Raw genomic sequence first — 24,670 nt, 5'->3', positions numbered from 1 at the left:
TTCTAATATGAGCACCCTTGTAACTAATAATGAAATAAGAATCGACCGTCAATTTATCATTCTGAGCTTCCATTACTTGGCAAGACCTTTTATAATACGCGGTCCGTTGTCAAATATTGAGTTTTTAAACAAATTTATTAGCTACGTGACTTTGAACCGAGTTTTCTTTTGTGGTATAGTGAATTGTGGATTTTTAAATATAATAAGTTTCGTTATTTGTTCAGTATTATTGAAAGCGGTCTCGATGAATATTTAATATTTACAAATTAATCATTTTAGTTTTTTATACTTTACGTAATTGTTAAGCAATTGTGTGTCTTATTCTTTTGTATAAAATCAATGGTGATAGAAAGAGAGAAATCCATGTTTATAAGTAAGGAAGTTTGCGGTGATACTTCCCTTTTCCGCAAGCGTATATAAACGCTGTTTTTGCATCTGATGGTCTTCGGATGGATCGTATTGCCTTTTTAAATCTATAACTCAACTCATAGTTTATAAGAGTGAATTATATTTATATATACAGTTGTTTATAATAAATAATCGAATATTATTAAATAAAAAGCTTTCATTTAAATAGCAATAATTGTTCGTTTAATTAGGTCTAATATTGCTGGTTACCTACCTACCTTCTTACAGAGATTTTTATTGAATTTTTAGTTCCGATGTAAATCTATGACAACCATGCCTGTTTTTACTTAAGATTCTTTACAAAGAAATATTTTGCAGACGAAGGAAGTTTCGACGTTCAACAGCATAGACACGATTTTTGTATATAAATCTTGCTTATAGCGTATTGTTTTTGATATGTAATATTTTCTTTGAATTCGGTAACAGTTAGAAATGTTTTAGAAGAGACGCTCGATAAATAAAACACTATTTGTCATTAACAAATATTTTTTATTTAAACTTGAAAGCCATACAAAATGTACTTAATAACGTCAATATATTTAATCTGTTACGAATACATTAAAACGATTACTCATTATACTTTTAACGTTTAATAAAAAGCTGATGTAATATTAAGAACTCAGTTACATAAAATTATGTATCGAAAAACGACTGTTTATTTAAATAAATTATCATTTTTTGGCAATAGAATTTGGCGTAAAATACTATGTGATTAAATCTGACTAGAAAGTATTATTACACTAATATCAATCGTTTAAAATAATTATTCATATCGATTTAAAAATCGATTTTCATAGCACAGTATAGTCAGTAAAGATTATGTATTATAAATATTAATGAAATTAAAAAAAAAGAACTTAAATACTAGATCGAATTCTATTTTTAAAATTTTTAGTAATCAAAATTGAAAATTGTAGCGATTGTTACTAGCAAAAAGAATCATCAAGAATCGAATAATAAATGCTTCTATATCGTTTTAAATCGTTAATTAATTTTAATTAATTACATTCTCGTTATAAATATAAATAATTTTTCGTCATTGCATAACAAAGATAATTATTTTAACTGTACTTATATACTGTATTTTTCGATTCTACTCAATACGATAATATTATCCTTGATTATTCATATCTATATAGACTTTGAAAGCGTAAAACGCTTCAACTGTAAATACGCACACTAGTAAAAAGGCTTAACGATTGGTGAGCGTCAAGCGTAGCTTTCACACACACCAAGACAGTAAAGATGACTCGGTTTTAGTTTTACGATTAGTTCTTATATAGTGCGACTTATAAATCTTGATATATAAATAATAATCAAAGAATATTATATACATGAGTTTTTTTTTAATTACAAAATCTACGTAAATTACTTAAGAAAATTTACAAAATACATAAAACAGCGTAAATGATGCGGGACATATGAATGAAGAGAGATGAAATATAAACAAAATATAACGACACTGTATAATTTTTTTAATCTTACTGTCAAAGGACTTAATTTTTGCGCATTAAAAATTACACGTCTTATTATTTATTTATATTATAATAATTGACATTTTTTTTTTATGCGAGGTCAATGACGAGGTGAAGTTATGTACATTATAATATACTCAATTAATCTCTTAGTTTTTGTTCGTCGGTGTTGATTTCTTCAGGAAATCTGAAAAAAGTTAAGAATAAAAATATTAATTAGATTTTTTTTTTTAGAATATTAACATTTAATTAATAATTTGAAAACGAATAGTCTACCCTAGAACTATTAATTAATTCAGTGGCAGCGTGTAAACTGCACGAAAAAATAATTTATTGTAAGGGAAGTTCTTGCGTACGGGCGTTTTTTGATGCCGTTCGTCCTTAGAAAATCTTTTGCTTGGGGGTTTGCGCAAGCATACGTGTGAGTGTTTAAGGTGCTTACGTGCTCAACTAAGCTTTAACTAACTCAAAAATGATAAGCGAGCCTTTGTTATATCAACAAAGTCCCTTTTTTTATCAAATACTTGAAAAATGTAAGTACGGATTAAATTATTAAAAAAATATAATTGTTCAATTTGAATAGTAACGATGTACAGCGCATTTGTTTCAATGATAAATAATTAATATTCATCGCTTTGCCAGAAGAAGAACTGCTCAACTATTATGACTTAAATTATTATCATTACACAAATAATTTTAACATTTAAGAATTACAATTATACATATACAAATAGAATTACAATTTATTCAAAATTCTTAAAAGGAGGTTTTTTTAATTGCAATATTGCGCTACAATATACCCTGTTCAATTTGCTTGATATTTTTGATAGACGGGCTAGTGATGAGAAACAGAAAATATAACATATATAACAGTCGATGGAACGATGGAATGCGTAATTCAAATTAGAATTGAATATTTTTTAACTTATTTTTCTAAAAAGAGTTATACCAGCTGAAGAGACCCCAACCACTAGCCAAAGAGAACCCAACCAAAAGGACCCCCGTTCGTAACAATAGCTCATTGTTAGATCTTTAGTAAGGATTTTTGTAATCGATATTAGTAGCAGTTACTGCCTGTTATTCGCGTCCCTACCGTCCGACCGATGTAACATTGTACAAGCGTCCATTATTTTCAGCGTTTCTTTTTAAATTTTACTTTGAAGCAATACCTAATATATAAAAGAGAAAGTCTTAAAATTTTCTGATAACGCTTGAATCTTTGTATTATATGTATTTTTTTAAATATTTTTACAATTTTTTGAAATCATTAAATTATGAAAAAAAAAAATTTTCGTCATTGCAAAGTTATGTCGATCAGAAAAATTTAAATCTGTCAAAAAGATCAAGCTATCTTGTACAGGGTATAATGATTATTGTCAATGATTAAGTTAATATAAGTTTCGCTAAAAATTTAATTTTTAATATATATTTAAGTTATATGTTTAAAAAGTTACGAATTTTAGAATAATTTTCGTTAAAATATACCCATCAGAGGCTTTAGTTTCGAAACTCTTAAAATAAATGCTTTTCGGTTCATGCATTTTAAATTCGGCTTCCATAGCCAACTTTCAACCTGAACTTTGTACGAGAGTGTGTAAATATATTTTAACTAACAAAATGATGGTTTTAAATTATTATTAACGTATAATCCTTTGTTATGAATGGTTAATAGATGTAAATATTTGAATTAAGAATATAATATAAATTAATTTTAGCCTTTGTTTTTTTTTGTAAGGGTATTATTTCATCAGCAGTAGTAGAAAGTAGTAATGGACTTAGACCTCCTCTCATTTAGTACTTTTGTATCCTACAAATGTGACACTACTAAACATATTAAAATATTGAAATCTGTGAGGTAGACATTCAAACTTAAATTATAAAAGATTTTACCTTTAAAAAACCTGTACACGGTGATTCTCTCGATCGCATACGATTATGTTTCCACCTGACATAACAGCGATACCCTCCAGACCCTTGAACTCCCCATCTCCAGATCCCCAAGACCCGAAAGCCCTGAGGAAGGTTCCATCAGGATGGAAGATTTGGATCCTGTTGTTACCGGAGTCAGCGACGACGATGTAACCTTGATCGTCAACGGCAACACCCCTGGTGATGATAAAATTCAACGTTAATATTGAAAATAAATTACACCAGACTATGAAATAGACTTTTTAAGTATTGGTATGAATAACGCCACACGTTAGTTTTTCGTTTATTTAATCTTAAAATATTATAAAAGGTCGTATATACAATACGAACATACAGTAGAGTTTTTTTATTTTTTTTATTTTTATTATATCGGTTGGCTGACGAGCAAATGGGCTATCTGATGATGTAAGTGGTCACTAACGCTCATAAACAATGGTGCTGTAAGAAATATCAAACATTCCTTTCATCGCAAATGCGCCACCATCATTGGGAACTAAGATGTTATGTCCTTTGTGTCTGTAGTAACACTGGCTCACTCACCCTTCAAACTGGAACACAACAGTACTGAGTACTGCTGTTTGGTGGTAGAATATCTGATGAGTGAGTGGTACCTACCGAGACGGGCTTGCACAAAGACCTACTACCAAGTAAAGCAAAAATGAGATATTCCTTTTTTATATTATTTTAATATCTCTTGAAATATCAAAAAATATTGACATATCGAAAGATCCTAAATATGTCAATGAATATTATTTTAGTACTAAACATTGAAAACTTCACCGTTTACAGTGTAGTAAAGACGACAATATCGTCCGGTCGTAAAACTAAAGTTGAACTATTAAAGATACTCGGTAACTGGATCACGTTTTGGGGTCATGCTGTCATACTATTTTCACGTAAGAAGTTGGTCAAGGTGTCCGTCATAAAATTAAAACAATGTTTGTCTTTACGATTATTTCATATGACATAAAAATCTACTTAATCTTCAAATCACGCTGAAGACGAATATCATATCTTATTGATTTATAATGATTTATTGATTGTGATAATTATCCTTACATGAGTACATAAGAGGATGTTTGAAAGTGGCACCGGTAACCGAGAAGCTATCTGGAAACCGGCAGTCTTGGTATGGGCATGTTATGCGGAGGAATGAGGACCATGTAGTGAGAAAGGTTTTCAGAATGGATGTGGATAGATACAGAGGTAGGGGACAACCCAGAAAACGATGGATGGATTGTGTGAAGGACGATATGATTAGAAAGAATGTTACTTGTGAGATGACGTCCGACAGAGAAGAAGAAGACATGCTGCGCCAACCCTAAGTAAAATTGGGATATGGGCAGGAGGATGATGATGATGGTGTGATGCTTACCCTTGTAACTTATAAACTTAAATATAAGATTTAAGAAAGACCACACTTTTTTTGTAAATCTTTTTGAGAAATAAAGATCTTTAAACCTATTTCATTAGAGTTTCATGGCTCTTATTCTCGACAGAATTTGAAGGCAGAACCCGTTAGTAATGATCCAAACGCTATACATTCAAGTTAATCCTGTAACACGACGTTTCAAAAGATTATAAACGCTTTTCAATCGTCGTATTACTTACGCAGAGAAGATTTATAAAAACACTTTTGAAACGTCCTGTTACAGCATTGAATTAAACGTGAAGCTCGAACCGGTAATAAAGATGATGCCTCTTTTTGTTAAAATGTAGACTAGAAGTCCGTAGTAAACTTAATTTCATTTTCATTACGTTTATTTAAACAATTCTATTTTAGATTATAAAATTCTATAAACTAGTAGATATTGCCCACCTAAATATTGGTTAGATGTTGAATGGGAAAAGTATTGGCATACCGAATTTTACTCCGGCCAATTTTATTTCAAAATAATTTTAATGGTGAAATACACATTTAAAGTTCACGCTATCGACAGATTTACTACCAAAATAAATTATCGAAACATGATTTGAGATAAACTCATAAACACCAAAAAATACCTACGAACAAGGTAATATATATACCTACAATAATCCACAACAAAGAACAAGCTCAATTAAGCATCGTCTTAAAATTATTATAGGTAACTCGATGTAAAATTATTTATTGGAAATCTTAAACCATTTCAAAGTTCTATACGTAAATCACGAATTTCTCATTTCAAATTCAGATTTTCTAGTAGGTAAATTTTAAAGGTCACATTGAACCATGATATCTTAGAAATTCCAACTAATCTTATGTCCATAATTAATTTAGACAAGGCATTGTGAACGGTATGTAAAACAAAGGATATTAATATCGATTACTCGTTAGCAAGATACCAATCAAGGGATAGTTTACAAGGTACCTCGCAAACTATAATCCTATTACGTTCCCTTACGATCCTGTTTAAGAACTCTTCACTGGTTGTTTAATCAGACTGGTTTCTAGTGTAGTGATAAGTATTTGATAGATATTTATGACATTTATCAGATCGTTATTATTCTATCGTTCGACCTTTGTACGTTACGAAATCTTATATTATATTTGAAAATGGAATTTCATTAAATTGTGGCGTGAAATCAATACAGATATACTTTATTGTAAAATCACCTTAAAAATAATAAAACAAGAGATTATATGATATGATACTGAAGGAAAAAGTTAAAAGACGATGATAATCTAAATATTATCTAAATTGAGATCAACTAACCTTGGGAACTTAAATTGTCCATCTTCAGAGCCTTCTTCACCAAATGAAGAAAGAACTCTTCCATTTACATCGAAGACTTGGATCCTGTGATTATTGGAGTCAGATACCAGCACACGATTAGTGCTGGATACCGCTATGTAATGAGGATGTTCCAGCTGTCCAAGCTTGGATCCGAAACTTCCGAATTTACCCACAAACGTGCCATCGGATTGGAACACCTAGTTGAGAGGATATATTAATTTAGTAATTTAATTAAGCTAAGTGTACATTTATTTTTACCTCTGATGTCTATTAAATTGGGTATTTTATACACCTTAAATATATATATTTTTGGATAGAGATTACTCTCATCTTCAAAGGCAATCTAATAAACTGCAAATATAACCCATAAACTTTTAAGTAGAAAAAGGTTTCCTTTCCAGTAGACGGACACAATTTCATCTCCCAATTAGGATACCTTCTCTTTAAGAAATTTTCGTAAAATGTTTCAAAAATTCGGAAATAATTTTAAAAGCCTATAGCAAGAGCTTGGAAATCTAAATTGTAATCAATGTTTTGTATCTACTGATCTATTTCAGCTCTCTTTGTAAATCAGTTTACGATACTATTATTATTTGAATTTAATAATTTCGACAAAATTTATAAGATTTACATTTTACATTACAAATACTTGAAACTAACCTGTACTCTATGGTTTTCCTTGTCACACACGTATATAAATCCGAGGGCGTCTGTGGTAATTCCCCATGGGTAGTTGAATTTTCCATCACCGGTGCCCTGGCTGCCGAAGGATCTTAGGAAGCGACCGGCTGGATCAAATACCTAATGACAAAAATTGAAATTCGTAAAATTTCGTTAAAACGATACCAAAATACAAAATAATCGTTTCAAAGTTTTCTTGTTCCAATAAAACTTTTAGAAAGTATGAATTTATTGGAAAAGGGTAAAACATTAACGTCGTGTTTTTGTCTGTTGTGGTTTATAAATTTTCTTTGTGATGAAACAAATAAAATTAGATTTTGTATTTCTCAAATGTTGTGTTAAACTTTTGCGGTCAGAAATAATTTGTGCTAAAAGGGACTATGTTTTTAATTAAAATCGGAAAACTGCTAGATCACAAGTATCTATACAAGCGAAGTCACTAGTAAGGATTTTACAAATGTTGACACTATTAATACTACACATGCGACAAATAAAAAAGAAAATTTGTAGAGAAGTATTTGTGACCCAAAAGACGCTCTTGTGTACACACTTGCGTAAATACACTAATATTTAGAAATTGGGTATTGTACACATTATACTATTAACTACAAAACTAATAAATAAATACTACACATACTGTAATAAAGAGATAATTTTTTTTTATTGTTATTTGTAATTGAAACAAAACCTCCTTCTTTAGTGTTAGTGACATTTTTTCCCGTCGTATATCAATTGGCTCCGAATGATATTTTGGAACACATAACACACTAAAGATGAGAAAATATTATATAGTTTGTTTCTTAAACATACTTGTTGTTGGAAATTATACGAGAATTGATGACGAACATCATAGTATTTTCTATGTATTTAATAGATCCCGCACTTACGCAAATGACAGAATATTGTATTTTTAATAGCAACAATTAAACGTCTTTACTAATAAACATAAACGTTCAATAACGGTTAACACGGTTATTTAAGTAACACAATACTTTGTCCTTTTCTCACCAATTTCTAAATACTGAAGAGGGAATGAGAGCGTGCAAAGATTTAATAAAATTGTGACAAGTGACAATAAAATTGTGAAAGTGATCGTAGGTATATCTCAATAGGTAAAAGATTAAAATTAAGTCGTTCAATTAAATATTAAGCTAGCCATAAATACTTATAGTACGGCACAACTTAGATGGAGATAGAGCATCGGCATAATTCGTAAAAGCGATCACATACGAATTAAGTGACTTCAAAATCTTAAATCATTTTAATTTCTTATGCGAAAATGATCTTTACGCAAACGTTATAATATGTAATATCGTATAATCGAATAAATTCGCAAAACTGACGATGGTTTTTTTTTTTTAATTTGTCAATGCTACATTTAAATTCTTAATCGCATTATATTGTCGTATGAGGATTTTAATTTTTTTATTTCCCAATTAGCACTATTGATATAAAGGGTTAAGACTAATTTGTAGTACATTTTATGATAACGTTTTTAGTTTCATTCAAAATTGTTGTCATAATTTAATAATTTGTTTAAGTTATATTATATTTTGTTTACGTCAATTGATTTGAATTATTTTTAGTTTAAAATATTATGTTCAATGGTAGTAAAAACTATTCACCTTTTGTTATATTATTAGCTACCCTAGCTTCGCTCGGGTAGAATAAGAGTCATCATAAAAAAGTTTATATTACCTATAATTCCATTAATAACAAACAATTATCTTTATATTTCGGTCAATGATAAATGACAAAACTGTAATGAATTAAACCATCCTCTAATCAAAATCAAAATCTACTTCTATCTATTACTCTTTTGACAATAAACGTAAATTTATAAAACGTTAATCAAAAACACATAAATTATATTTTTATTTCAAATCAGTGAATGAATTCGATACCATTCCTTTATGCCGAGCACCGAAATTTTCTCACTTATAAATTGTGTCACGTAGGTAACTTCGTTAGTGCGTGTCTGGTTAATTAGTCGGTTTGAAAACACTTGTTATCAATCGGGAATAGCAATTAATTTCAATTACTGAATCGCATATAAAAGAACCCTTTTGAAATGAATATTCTGATACGTGATCAATTTGTATGTGGTAAGTGAATACAGTAAGCACATCGTATCAAATTGATACACTTATTGTTTTTATGCGACGATAGCACTTGTGCGAAAATGTTACAATAAAGAGATACACGTGGTCGTTGCACAGGTGTGGCCGTAGCTTTTCAGACGATTTAACGTCGTGGACGCTTACGCTTCGTTTGATCGCACATTTGTGTTTGATCCTTTATCCTACACAGAAGAAAGTATAACTAAATTTTTCTTACATTTGGTAGACATGAAACCTTTTTTGAAATACGAACGATTTTCAAAATTATTACCCGTTACCTACTAACAAAAGATTGTGTTGGAGAAAGTATCCGAATCTTTTCGGTAAAATGAAAGACTTTTGTCCAGATCGCCCAGTAGTGGCACATTACACTAAGCTTAACTAACTGCTTCGCTTGGCGTATATAAAATAAAAGTATAGTTTTTTTAATCATGAAGAAGTCTTATTCCTCAATATAATCAACGAGCCGTTCAAGCTTCAATACTGCTAAGTAATTAACATCCAATAACAAAACACTTATTAAAATGATTAAGATATTTATATTTCTTAAGATTATTATAATTAACAAGAATGTTTATAATGGTCCTTAGAAACGAAATGCGGTACACGTACGGGCGGGCACGTAGTCGTATCGTGAATCGTAGTACGATCCTCTCCGTGAATATCCACTACACGATATCGTATCGCGACACGAAATTGGTCCTAAGACGATTTTAGTCTATTATTTGATACTAGTCGAAAACCCGACTTTGCTCGGGTTTTCGACTAGTATCATTATATATAAATAAATCCGAACAAATGTGGCTTATCGTTTATTAATGTTAATTTAAAATTTGTTCATGAAATTGTATTATTGGGAACACACTTACAGAACGCACCCGTAAACGTCACATATGGCTGTCCATTGAATTTCTGATATATGTTGTCGAGAAAAAAAAATATTATTATTTTTTAACAAACAAAACTAGTATATACTTGTGGTTAAGTTTCAATTGGGTCTATCGTAGACCTGCACGAAATTATTAATGAATATAGATTTTATATAAAATTAAAAACAAATTTTAAATGATTGTCTGTCCAAATGCCACATATATTTGTATTTATATATTAATATCAGTATGTATGTGTGTGTTATTGTTATGCCACATACATCTATATTTATTTATAAATTTATAGACGCCTGTTTGCAAATTTTTAGAGATTACATACTTTTATTTAAGTATTTTATCATAATCATTTAAAACAAACTGTTAAGTAAGAAAAGGATTATTGGAGAAGAAAAGGTGATAATTACATTCCAGCCCAAGAGAATTCTGTCGATGATATTATTTATGATAAGCTATTTCAGGAAGATAATATTAATTTGACCTTTATTTTGAACTTTACTATATTCATCTGCCATGGGAATTAAATGCTGTTTTTAATTATTATTAATTAAAAATTTCATTATTTGATTGTTCTCTCGAGACAAAGCCGTTCGTAGTTAACAAAGGTTATACTATAAATTTATAATTTTGATGCTCGAAATATCTATTAGGGTAACAAAATAGAAATATTAACGGTTGGGTCATAAAGTATTTATAATAATAATAAGTATTTATGTGGTGGTAGGGCTTTGCGAAAGGTAGGAACCACTCACGCACCACATATTCTGCGGCCAAACAGCGATATTTATTACAGTTATGTTCCTCTTTGAAAGAAGAGTGAGAAAGTGTCATCACAGGCACGAGGAAAAAATTTCTAGGTTGGTAGTTCATGACAATGTAAATTATGCTTAATTTGCCTAACAGTACAAATGTCTATGGGCGGTGGTTCCCACTAACTATCAGGTGCCAATGTGCCAGTCTTTTAACTTTTATGAAAAAAAAAAAAAAAAATGAACGATTTTTTTAATATAACGAGGAAGTGATAAGATATAAGATAGCTCTTCCTATATTTAACATATATTTGTTTATCTAATTCTTATTTTTACACTCTAAGTGTATCTAGACTAATATCTGCAAAATAATATATGTATGTGTATTTATAGTACTCCATTAACATTTTCAAAGTCTACACGTATAAACCATAGCTCCCTATTTCGGTAAGTGTTAATATAACTGTCAAGAAGTTCACGCATAAAGTTTTGACATTGCAGATGACAGTTTGACAGCTCCTCAAAGTTTCATACATGGGTAGTTCCAGGAACAGGAAAAATAAACTCCTTCACTAAACATCCAATTATATATTAGAATATGTAATGGCGAAGTTAAATTTTGATGTTGAAGATTGAATATCTTCATATACTAGATTTACTTTTAAACAAATTTGACTAGATCTGTAAAATTGGCTGAATGTATTGACGGAAAGCCAGTGAATAAAGAATTGCTTTTACCTTTATACTATAGTTTTTACAGAAATTTAATTAAAAAAGAAATTTTAAAAGCTTCGTAGTTGTCTAATATATAAACCACCAATTTTTGTATGCTTACATATGCTATTTTTTTTAATTTAGATTTAAAAGAGAATATTTAACAGATCAATCCGAGCGAAGACAATGTTTGCCGGCTACTCAATTTTTTATTTTTTTTATTTATGATACATGATACATATATCAAATATATACCCACCCCTAAACTAGGAGACCCCGTATCATAAGGTCTAGTAACTTCCCAGTCAAAGCTTATATTTGTGAAAATTATTTTTAAGTTTAAATTTTATGTTTAAATATATTAAGGGAATATTAAGAAAAGGAGAAAAAAAAATCAAAAACATGTCGATTTGTCGAGCAAATATGGGAAGGAATTTCTGTATTATTTGCACTATAATATATGCATGCATATGTGGTTTTGTGTGTGTGTGTATGTGTGTTACGTGTGTAATAAATGCATTACTTAGATATTGCTGGATGAATTATAAACGGTATAGTAATAGCTTATACTATTATATTCTGCAGTATATTAATGAGTATATCCCATTATTATAATTGAATATATCTAAATATTAATTAACATATAGGTATAGTATATTATTTAATTTACCTGTATGCGATGGTTATATCGATCAGCGATGATATACTGCCCGATTCGGTTTACGGCTACGCCTGCGAGACAGTCGAATTCGCCCTCTCCGCTACCGTATTGACCGAATTCTTTCACGAATATTCCGTTAGAATCGAACACCTGGATAAAAAAATCGTATTTATTAAAATACTTTGTGTATATTGGTTACGTAAGCAACAGTATACAAAAAAACTCGGTTTGATTTGATCTGGAGTTCAATAATTCCTGATGAATAAAATAATATAAAATCATAAAACCATTAAATCATTTGACAATAATTTTCACACCTCGTTAGCTTAATTCAACTATGATTTTCAATCAAAAATAAAGGTCCTTCAAATAGTAAATTTTAGCAAAGTTGCGTCCAATCATATGCTTATTGCTTTGCTAGAGCATAAAACGTTTGGCAAATGCAAATTTGAATTTATGATAATGTTTCGAATTCTACTATTTTGCCAACACGCGTTTACAGCAGAGTAGTCTATTTCCGTAATTTTATAGGAAGGTAAATATTGCTACAGACTTCATTGCTAAAATGAAAGTCGACATATTGACTATGCGAGTAATTACAGGAACGAAATTCCTGGTATAAAATGGTGGGAACGATTAATAATTATACTTTTTTTTAATTGTATTGTACCTGTACTCTATGGTTGGATGAATCAGCCACGACCATTATATTGTCGGGACCAACAGCGATGCCACGAGGCCAAGTAAAATAACCGGGTTCGCTCCCCCGGCTCCCCACACTGAATTGTAAACGGCGTTTCTGCAGATACTGGCTCCTAGGGGAGGAACCTGCTGCTGCGAAACCTGTGACAAATGATCAAGTTGAAATAAAGTTCAAATCAGTCTGGCAAACCAAGAATCAGAAGCCGCAAACCTATTTACACGCCACTCGTTATTCTAACCTGCTACCGCTGCTGTAGCCGCCGTAGGGGAGATGGGGGAGCCTGCCGCGTTTTTTGAATCGTCATCAGAACTGGCAAGCTCGTTAGCTGAGCGTAAGGGCAACCCGAGAGACAAGCGACGGGATGCGCTGGAAGATGTACTGCCCGAATCGCGATCTTTACCGCGCGAGCCATACTTGTTTTTCAAGTATCTCGCCCAAGAACTTAAGGCCGCTCCGTCCTTTTCGCCGGTTACCGGACGTTCAGGAGAGCTTTCTCTCGATTTGAGCGCATGAGAAGATCGGCTTCGAGACAGCTCCGAACCACCGGTACCGGAGCCGTATCGAGCCGCTAGATAAGCAGAAGGGGATGCGGTAGTAGGGGAAACAGGGTCGTCTTGGTCATCATCGTCACCCGCACCGAAACCTGTGTGACTGCTCTTGCTTCTTGCAAGGCGATTACGTCGTTCTTTTAGAGCAAGATATCTTGACCGAGCAGTAGGATATTTTGAATCGTCATCCAAAGAGGATGTCATTTCGTCATCCTTTGGTTTACTACCATAGCGACTGTAAGATGAACCACTGGCACCATATCGAGGAGCAGGCTCCTCTTCTGTTTGGGAGGTTTGTCGAGTACGGTAACGTGACTGAGTCGGAGTATCTTTATTTTTGTTATCATTTGCATCATTTCGAGCATTATTACTTCTTGCTAGGAGCGGCCCTATATCACTGCGAGCCATCGCCTGACTCTCGGGCTTCCTTTGTGGAGCAGGCTCCTCTTCACTCTCCTCTGATGAATCAGTTTCCTCTTCGGAGCTCGTGTCGGAGTCTTCATGGGCCGGCTCGGCGGGCGCCGGGGCAGGTGTCGGTCGTTGGGATCCAATAAAACGACTTTGCACCCGTTGTGCGCCGCCAGTTGTTCCATTTGTCGTCACCGGTGTTGGTCTTTCATTGCCTGCGGACAAAAAACGTGTGGTCGGTTTTGGTGGCAGCCCATCATTGCTATATTTTGCTTTCAATTCTGCGATCGATAGTATCGCACCTGTGTGTTTTACCGCCGAGCCGGAACTTTCTGTCGATGCACTAGATTCAGTGCTAGGCGCACGGGCTGCTGGACGGTGTACTGAAGATGTATCGGATGCTGACGGCCTTCTTACAGCGGTGGGTTTTGGAGTTGGAGCTGTATTCTTGCGCTGATTTCTTTGCAGGGATCCAACAGATTCATCGGATTCACCATCACTGGATGCCTGAGAAATATACTGAAATTCGGTATTGACACCAAAAACGTTGTCTAGTCTGATTTATTTTGTCGTTTTGTTTGTGTTTATGTGTAAATGAATTGTCATGGAGTGTTTTAGTGGAATGCCCTAGTTAGTTGTCGCGTTTTCCGTGTTAGTATCGATGATTAAATTGCTACTTTAATTTCTTGTTTTAATCACTCCCTCTCATCTTCCCAACTCACCTCACGGGCTGGAGTTGGTGGTTTACGACTAATTGAGCTCCTTTCTTCTTCAACGGGTCTTTGAGGAGTACGATCAGGTTCTTGAGATGAAGCTGCGCCCTTATTTTGTCTTTTAAGACGGGTTATTTCGTCATCTTCACTCTGCTGTCTAGCTGGTGGAGGTGGACGGCTTCGTGGTTGAGGTGTTGGTTGTACTGGTTTTGGTGGTGGGGGAGGTTCCTTTTTTTCTTTTTTTTTACCGCTATCTACATCTAATATTCTTTGCATTACCCGAGGACAATCACTCAATCTAAATATACCACTAAGTGGACCACGAGTTGCATCTTCGGTATCAGTGACCTTTTCCTTTTCTTTTTCTTTTTGTTCAGCTTTTACTGCACGAGTTGATGTTTCAGTATCAGAATCATTATCTGTTTGATGACTTCTTACGAAACGAGAACGAAATCTTCGAGATGGTCTGTGTTCAGATTCGTAGCCACTGTAGTCATCTGTCACTCCATAATCTCTTGTGTGTTTTTCTGGAGGTGGAGGACGACGTTCACCAAACTTACGCCCTCCCAAAATCGGTTCATCATTCTCTGTGTATCCTTTAGCTTCCTCTTGCTGCCGAAATTGTGATGCTAAGCGATGATCACTCTTTGATCTTGTTAAACCTTGACTTTGTTGTAATCCAGTAGAGTAGGCATTTGGATGTGTGATATTAAGTTCACCATAACTAGCAACATGCATTACAAGCTGATTTGGATCATGAGTCATTACAAAACGTATCCTGCGATTATAATCACCAGCTTCATAATCAAAGTTTCTGAGAAACTCCACTGTTTTTAAGAATATTTCTTTGGTATCAACTAATTCTGTGTCTTCCCATTCAACATCATCGTTCATATATTTATCAGCGAGATCACAATTGCTTTGAATATTGCTTAATTCTAACTCTAAATTATCTTTAAGATGAGTCAAGTTTCTAAGTTCAGTAGCTAAATAACGATCAACTTCATTTCGTAAGAAATCAGTTCGGTCTTTTAGAGCTTTCGCAAGTCTCTTGTGAATTTCATCTACTTCCCCAGCAACTGCACCACAGTTTGTTTGCAAATTCGCTGTGTTTCGTTCTACTACAGCTAAAATATCTTGAAGCCTATTTACACCTCGACGTATTTGATTATTAATTCTTGCAATTTCTCTGCGAAGGACTTCCATATGAGCAGACTTGCAATCTTCGCAGACTTTTTTATCGCAGTGAGCGCAAGGTGCACAGTATGCTTTTTCTGAGCAAACATTACACCTCTCCATAACTTGCCCAGCCGTGGGATCCGGAAGTTCCCCAGCAATTTGGGCATGCAACTCCAAAAATCTCTGCAAGGTGACATTTGTGGGGAATCCTTGTACCCCTTGATAAGGGATACGATGTTCTGCACGACATTCTGGACATTTAACCTGTAAAATAATAAAAATAGGTCTTAAGTGGCTGAACAAAATGTTATCTATCATTTACCACTCATTTATATTTTGTTGTTAAAAAATCTGGATGTAATGTTTTTATGAAATTTTAGCATTTTTTGGTACCTGTCGCCGGACATAGTCAACAAGGCCGTCCATACATGGTTCCATACAGAAACTGTGCTGACATGGTAGCAGCTTTGGGTTTCTGTACCGGTCCAAGCAAACACAGCACGTCAGCAGTGATTCAAACTGCTCCATTTTTGCTTAACCCCTCACTATATATCTGTAATAGATGAAGTTAAATTTTTTACAACATTTTTTATTAAATAAATTTTCGAATTATTAATTAAAAAATGTTTCGTTTTAGATTAACATTCCTAAACATAATTAAAAAAAAACAAAAATAAAAAAGTAGCCCGCAGATGTGACATTGTTGGGCTAAGGGCTTCTCTACTTAAGGATAACGTTAGGAGATGATTAAACCAGGCCTCTCCTTTGCAGGTTAGTGATTTGCTAATAAAATATTATTCTAACTACAACTTTGCTCATTATTACTTTCTGATATTTTTCTAAAGTGCATTTGATAGAAAACATAAATAGGTCAGTGGATACTTTAATAAGATTCGAAACATCTATACCGATCAAAGAATTCTTCATTGACTTTCTTATTTCATCTTGAAACTCGTACGATATTTATACAGTAACAAGAATCATCAACAAACATTCAGTATGTTATTTTGGCTCTTTCGACCGAATTTAAGTTTCAAACTTATTTTAGCTTACATTTTTTCTAATCTCATGCTTTAATTTATCAAACCTTATTATATATATACATGATATATTCCATCACAAGTTTTATAACAAACAGTGAAATACCAAGTCTAATTTTGGCGTTTGCGCGATATTCGAAGATCCGGCACCATTTAAAAATAGCAAACGTCTGGCGTTTCACACGGCTCCCATTTACATGTTAGTTGCAATACTCGATTCAATTTGTGTGGGTAGTTCTTTTGATAACGAAATTCTACGTATTAAGTGAAATATTTTCTGTATTCTTACGCGTAGTTGTTGATTTATAAGCAGAGCGTGTTTTGATTCGAACGTAATGTGTAAATTTAGATTTTTCGTCAATGAACGTTTGTGAAGATTTGAAATATTAGAATTTCTGGCAAATATATTATGTGCTATCTGATTTATGATAATCACATTATTCATTTTACACATTATATTTCAAATAAAATGAAGCTGAAATAATTAATTTAAATGCTAATTTATAGCATTCTCTTTCAATTTCGATATATTTTTGGGCTATGTCCATCTTATTTCAATAAGCATTTGCAGCATATATAAATTATATAAATCTGAATCCGCTTATAATAACAATTTTCTATTAATTGTTATAATATATACTCAATTAAATGTTTTATCTCACAAAAATATATAAACGGTGGCTAATTTGAATTGTCCAATACTGAAAAAATTACACGTTTCCGTAAATATTTATGAAGCATGACAGACCTATGATATAATGACCGCATTGGGATACGTCATTTGGCTCAAATTTTAATGAGTCACTACTTACGTAAATGAAAGGAAAATTAGGCGTACGCATGCTATGAAAAGAAAAGTCACATGTGGACTAATTATATTACGTTGTCTAAAAAATATATGTACTACTCAAAATAAGAAAAAAGGTTCATTGATTGCATCGATTCAGACTGAAGTTAATACGTCACAGGCATTTCACACTTCCATAACAGTGAGCAGGGGGTTGAACAAGTGGATAAATACTTGCTTCAATCGTGTCATGAAGATATTCTTGGTAATATATTATATGTGCGTGAGGAGAAATGGAACTGAGCTGACGAAAAACGTGATACGATAACTAACACGTGTAAGCGCTGTAGTCGTTTTTATAATGACCTTTACAAATTGATGACCTTGGACTCTCGCCTTCAGTAAGTTTCATGTAATAAAGATGAAAATTTAACTGATATAGAAAAGTTGTCATATATTATTATGTATTGATAAGGTTTTATTTTGAGTATGAGAAGAATTGAGTATAGACAGAGTACAAGATGTCATAGGATTAAATTCGGACAACGTATTGAAAGTAAAACTACCCCCTTCGAATTCTTCATGGGTTCAATGAAATTCTGCCCCATGTATTTCCTCCGATAGAAAATCCAAATCCTTTCGTAAGAGGAGAGGAGGCCTTGCCCAGATTATTCAATATGGTAACGGTATTTTTTTTTAAATGTGCTCTAAATAAATGTTTAAAATGGAATAGTTTGTAATTTTGCAGTCATAAGAATGGTGAAAACCCAACAAGACATTCTGAAATCAAAGCAAATAAAAAATTACTAACGCGAAAAAATAACAAATTTATTTATGTCATATTGCGGAAATATACAGGACCCTCGGTATTTGATTTATACTCGATCTTGACCGATTTTATAATTAGATTACTACGGATTGGCTACGTATCTCCTGTTTATTATCCGAACACACGCGTCAGGGTTATTTTCAACGAGGTTGGCAGAATTTTTAATAGCTTTCTTCGTATTTGGCCAACTGTAACGCAAGACGTTTTATTTTTTTTATATTAAGCCTATAACTTAGGCAGAATGCATATGATCCTTTGGTTACACTTATATTCGATAAGATAAAAAAAATTGAATAAAATAAAAAATATGTTACCTAATGGTAATGCCATAAATAGTGTTTAAAATAAACATACAATTTTAATAATGTAATCTAAGTTGTAAGTTTAAAATACAAAAGGACGCAACATTATTTACAAGAAAATGTCAAACGAAAACGCCAATACAGATAAAAAATACCGTGACATAGACACACGAGAATTTAAATAAAACAAACTCATGTGTAATAGTGTCTTAGTGTGTATTATTCATGATATGTTATTACTTTTTACATTATTCAACAGTGAAAAAATATTCTGCGCTGAATTCAGACCGTGTCTGTAAATTCTATACAGAATACCTGCCGTATTTACGTAAGGCGTTCAGACAAATTTGTTTTCTTCAAGGATCACGTATATCTATGTCTACATTATACAGTTAATTCTATCACAAAAAAAAATACAAATTTCTCTCGGTGTTTTTATTATACGAATACGTTGAACATATTAACATTTTTGTAACATTTTAAGGTTTTATTGCCTGAAGTTTAGAAATTTACTTTACATCGTAGAAGGGTTTTGTGCAAGTGTGCCTAGGAAGGTACCTCCTACTCATGACATATTCTACCTTCAAACAGCAATACTTATTATTATTTTTTTTCCAGTTTGTAAGGTGAGTGAGCCCGTATAATTAAAGGCATAAGGGATATAACATTGTAATGTTATGGTTGGCAGCGTATTGGCGATATAAGGTCTGCGTAAATAGCTCATATATGAGTGTAAGTATTTTCAGTATTTTCACTCAAAATACTTAAATATAAATAAGATTACTAAAGACAGTTCTAATAATATCGGTAAGCGTTCAAAAAACCAAAATTTACATATTTAAATTTAAATTTAAATATACATATTTACATGCGTTTACAGCGTGGGCAAACCATTTTTCCGCGTGACCAAACTGTAACCCTTTAGCCGAGTCATTGTTACTATGCCGATTTTTTTATGATTTAGATAAGTAAAAAGGAAAATGGACTTTATCACACATATAAATCGAAGTCCTTAATATTAACTAATACCAGTACAACTAAGTGACACTGGTTCAGTATTCATGTAAGAAGATGAAAACAAAAAAAAAAAACAGTTGAACGTCTTCCAATCTTCGCCACATACACTATTTAAAATTGATATCAATGCTTGCCGTATTATTATCATAAAATTAAATGTCTGAAATAAATATATATATACATACATATATATATGTTACTGTAAAAGCTCGAACTAAGGTAAATCTTAAGATTTTCCAGTAAAACCTAAGATTTACCGACATGAGTTGGTAAATGTAAGTATTTATTATAAAGTGGCGACTTTTTCGGACTTTTACCATCCCAACCTAACCTAACTTAACATGTAAATCCTAATATTTACCAAGTGAATGATGGTAAAAGTTCGAATCCCAAAGTTTTATGGACATTTACCATTCATAATCGGTAAATCTTAGGTTTTACTGGAAAATCTTAAGATTTACCGTAGTTCGAGTTTTTACAGTAACATATATTATTTATAAAGTAGATTATTTTATCAACTCTACTATTTCAAACGAACGTTAAAAAGTTAAATCAACAAAAAGTTTGGACGTATTTTTATTATTTGCCAAAAATAAAAACAAATGAACCCTCTTATCATATTCTACGAAAGCCATTCTAAGCATGTTATTGATATTACAATATCAAGCATTTTTGTATATTACTGCCGTCGTTGACATTAAAACGATTGTCAAATGAGTTGGCATTTTTCTTAATCTGTTGTGTTTTTGAGATTAAGGTGAATCATATTAAATTTCTTCTAGAGATTTTTTTTTTTTTTTCGATATCGTAATTTTATTACGTATAAACGCTTGTATTGTAATTAAGATAAGTCTATTAATGTCAGGTATTATTAAACGAATCATTATTGTACATCAGTAAATGATTGTATGTCCCTATAGGGTTTTATGATACGTGTATGCGACCTGTTAACCTACTATATGCGTAGACGATTCTATCATACATAAACAAAACTTTTTTTTTTAATTTGAATTTATTTTATGGAAATAATCTGTGGTCTAATGCACAGATTAATTCACCAATATCACTTATTGTTTCTTTAATGTTGTAACCGGATGTATAATTGTCATAAATATCACTTATCTCAATTCACGCCAAGCGAAAGTGAAGCTGGTGGATAATAGCTAGTAAATAAATAAACAGAGCCGATATGGCCCAGTGGTTAGAACACGTGCCTCTTAACTGATGATGACGGGTTCGAACCCAGGCAAGCACCGCTGAATTTTCATGTGCTTAATTTGTGTTTATAATTCATCTCGAGCTCGGCGGTGAAGGAAAACGTCGTGAGGAAACCTGCATGTGTCTAATTTCAACGAAATTCTACCACATGTGTATCTACCAACCCGTATTGGTGGAATATGCTCCAAACCTTCTCCTCAAAGGGAGAGGAGGCCTTAACCCAGCAGTGGGAAATTTACAGGCTGTTATTGTATTATTGTATATTGTATTAATAAATAAAGACGCTGTATATTTCCTAAACTCGACGAATATCAACAATTATATTTAATGAACAGTATAGATACAGTATAAACATAAAATTGTAAAAATTGTAGAATAAAACGATAACATGGTTATTTATTGCAGTAATTCCAAGTTTCTCTATTCAAAAATAACATATTTTATATTATACACATGACTGAATAAACAATATTTAAACATATTTTGGCTACTTTGGTTTCCATCCGTTGCATAAGATAAATTTTATTAATTTAAAAAACAAACATAAATAGAACACGCGTGTCATGTCACAGTTCAATTTTAAATTTAGAATGTCAAAGAAATTTCTGGACCCTTAGTAACGAGTATTGAATACCAGTGCATGGCACAATTGTAAAACAATGGAACACGTTTTGTTCTGATTTTAGATGCAGAAACACAAGGAAGACCGGCTTGTTTCAGTCGGTGACGTCACGGCGGAACAAAGACATGAATTGATGAATAAAATACGTCACAGTCTGAAGGACGTTTTTTTGCTACAAAATTTTTCCATGACACTACATTTTTATATGAAATTTTATTGGAGATTCAAGGAATTTGCATCTCAGAGAGCTGCTTGGTAAGAGGGACATCGACATGAGCAAAGCTCTTAAATATATGATGACGAGGTATTTTGACCAAAACTACGTTCGTACGGGATTGAATTTGACAGTATTTCGATTTATATCATACTTCTGTCAAAAATAGCTTGCTTGTTACAGTCCAATCATTTCAGTTTCATTAAAACCAAATAATACTTATGTTAAATACAAATATATTAATGATTATAGCCCAGTCATTATATTACGCTCTGTCACGGAAATGATAAAAATTTTAAATATTACCGGTGACGATGTGAGCTATCACGGAAATGATGCTTAAATATAGTAAGAGGACTGGTTGCTATTTTCAACAAATCTTTAGAATAAAATTAATAAGGCATGCGAAAACGAAAAACAAAATTAAAAAGTGTAAAAATGTCTTATGTAGACACACTTCCAATATAACCGATGAATATTTTTAAATCAAGTTAAAATATAATTAAAGTGTCGTGGAATGAAATAAAGAAAATTAACGATAAATTTATTAGTATACAAGAAAAATGGGGCGATGATTTGTGTTATACAAAGCTAGTGGAATGTAACATTGTCTTACGTCACAGCGGTGTTTATGCTACAATATAATTAAATCGGTCAAGCACAAGCTTATGATAACATGCAAGTTATGATCCCGAATGTATGATTGAAATACTTTTTCTTTGAAAACATTCTTGATAATACAATTCCAAGTAGGCTCTTAGCCTATTGTCATTTATCAATCAAAAATATACGCTGGTATTATTATTAACCATTGCTATCTTTGCACAGGTTGGTTGTTATTTTAAACACAAAGCGCAATACTTACAGCATCTATTGCCACATTAGATAAAAAATAAAACACTTGAAAATAAATCCAATTCACAAGCGGGTAAAAAACAGGTATCTTAGCACTGGCAGTTATTTACTTGTCATTGTCGATACGGTGACATTTGAAAATGGAACGGGACTAGAAATATCACAGGCGGTGGTGTTCACGATCTTTGCTTTACTGAAGGCAACTCGACACCGGAGCGCAGGATTTTATTTTTGGAGCCGGTGCGCTTGCGCATATGGAACCGTCACATTTACTTTTGGACGGGAAAAGGTCATTGGACACGCGATTGTTTTCGATAATACACATTGTTTCTTAGTACATTCAATGTCGAAGAGATTTTTCGGTAAATAGGTCATACCTATACACATCGTTAATATTCGTTTAAAATCAATATCATACATTTTTTATTTTAATTATTAATTCTAAATTTAAATTTATATTTCATTAATATATTTGTAAATAAAATTATATCAAACTGTTTAATAATATATATTTTTAGTTAAGTACCTCCATAATAATTTTAATTTTTTAATTTGTAGAAATCACTAGAATACTATAAGGATGCCTAGGTATATACACGTATAAAATGTTTAAATTAAGATACTACGTTACATTAAGTACTTCTGTATATCTTTGATATGTATGCTGTACAATAAAAGTATCTTATTTATCTATCTATAAATAAAAAAAGGAAAGATTGCGTATCAAAGCGGCGATAATATTAACAAAAGTGTCGTCAACCAAAAGAAAATAACGATTTCGCTTAACACAGAACTCAAAGCGTTTGAACTATTAATACGTGTTTCGATTTGTACTAAAAATAAATAACCTACTGTCATTTTCGATAAATGCCAATGACTTCAACATAAATAGTAATCGGGATGAAAAGAAACGTCACGAATAGCTCCTGCTTTGATCTGCATGAGTATTTGACCACGTGTTCTTATCCCAATTATTTCTTTATACATTTCGATTAAACAAAAGAAAGTCAATAGTGATTGAAATTTAATTATTTACATTTGTTCTATTTTATAAAGGTTGCGTGACATGTGATAAACATCCATCTCTTTCACCTTTAGACAGAGGACTGATTATGAAATATGCCTGAGGTAGAATAAATATTTGTGTTAAATAAAAAATCAATATTTAACATAAGACAAATATACGTAAGACATAATTACTGATGAAAGAAAGAGATGGATAGATAGATAAAGATATAACTTTGTAACTAACTCTGCATCAAAGTTTATTTTTTAGGGTACACAATAATATCAAAATATACTTTATTCTTGTTGGCTATTACAATGACTCTAAAATTGACATATGAGAAGCTCAAGTTAAGCTGGTTTGGAATGTATGTATGAATACATTCCAAACCAGAGCAAATAATACTTGCAAGAAATTCAGTATCACAATAATTTCGTGTGTAATATTAAAAATTAATATACCCATAAAAAAATATAAAGTGATGATGATGTCTTCCGGCCGATTAAATTGTGGTAGGGCTTTGTGCAAGCCCGTCTGGGTAGGTACCATCCACTCATCAGATATTATACTGCCAAACGGCAGTACTCAGAATTGTTGTGTTCCGGTTTGAAGGGTGAGTGAGCCAGTGTAACTACAGGCACAAGGGAGATAATTTCTTAGTTCCCATTGTTGGTGACACATTTGCTCGTTCGCCAACCCATATCATAAAAAAAAGATCTCGGTCAACGGCAGATCTCATGAAAGACTAACCAACTAGGCAGGACATATTAAAGTGCACAAGTATGTGCGCAAATATAGGTGAAATCTCTATTCTCTCGCTCTCATAATTCAATGGGACGGCAAATCCGACACAAATAGAAAGAGTTTAGGTGCAAGACCAGCTTTACG

General features: G+C 32.3%; 1 protein-coding gene across 4 annotated transcripts in view; it reads right to left on the bottom strand.

Annotated features, from left to right (window-relative positions):
• Positions 1–1,303: 1,303 nt before the first annotated feature.
• LOC125068488 (RING finger protein nhl-1) overlaps positions 1,304–24,670 on the bottom strand; it is a 121,281-nt gene continuing 97,914 nt past the window's right edge. The window contains exons 1-10 of one of the 4 annotated variants that reach the window (XM_047677631.1): positions 22,887–22,979; positions 16,286–16,445; positions 14,723–16,156; positions 13,283–14,507; positions 13,012–13,184; positions 12,351–12,491; positions 7,190–7,330; positions 6,509–6,726; positions 3,774–3,989; positions 1,304–2,070 (exon numbers count right to left, since the gene is read on the bottom strand). In XM_047677631.1, the coding sequence (XP_047533587.1) occupies positions 3,776–3,989; positions 6,509–6,726; positions 7,190–7,330; positions 12,351–12,491; positions 13,012–13,184; positions 13,283–14,507; positions 14,723–16,156; positions 16,286–16,420 (3,681 nt within the window). In that variant the 5' untranslated portion in view covers positions 16,421–16,445; positions 22,887–22,979 and the 3' untranslated portion in view covers positions 1,304–2,070; positions 3,774–3,775. Of the gene's footprint in view, positions 2,071–3,773; positions 3,990–6,508; positions 6,727–7,189; positions 7,331–12,350; positions 12,492–13,011; positions 13,185–13,282; positions 14,508–14,722; positions 16,157–16,285; positions 16,446–22,786; positions 22,980–24,670 lie in introns of those variants that run through there. The other 3 variants (XM_047677630.1, XM_047677632.1, XM_047677629.1) reach the window with 3 other exon arrangements.

The sequence above is a fragment of the Vanessa atalanta genome, chromosome 13 (assembly GCF_905147765.1).
Source record: "Vanessa atalanta chromosome 13, ilVanAtal1.2, whole genome shotgun sequence".
NCBI classification, from domain to species: domain Eukaryota; kingdom Metazoa; phylum Arthropoda; class Insecta; order Lepidoptera; family Nymphalidae; genus Vanessa; species Vanessa atalanta.
The sequence above is the reverse complement of the archived record's forward strand: the minus strand, read 5'-3'. Positions and strand labels throughout refer to the sequence as shown.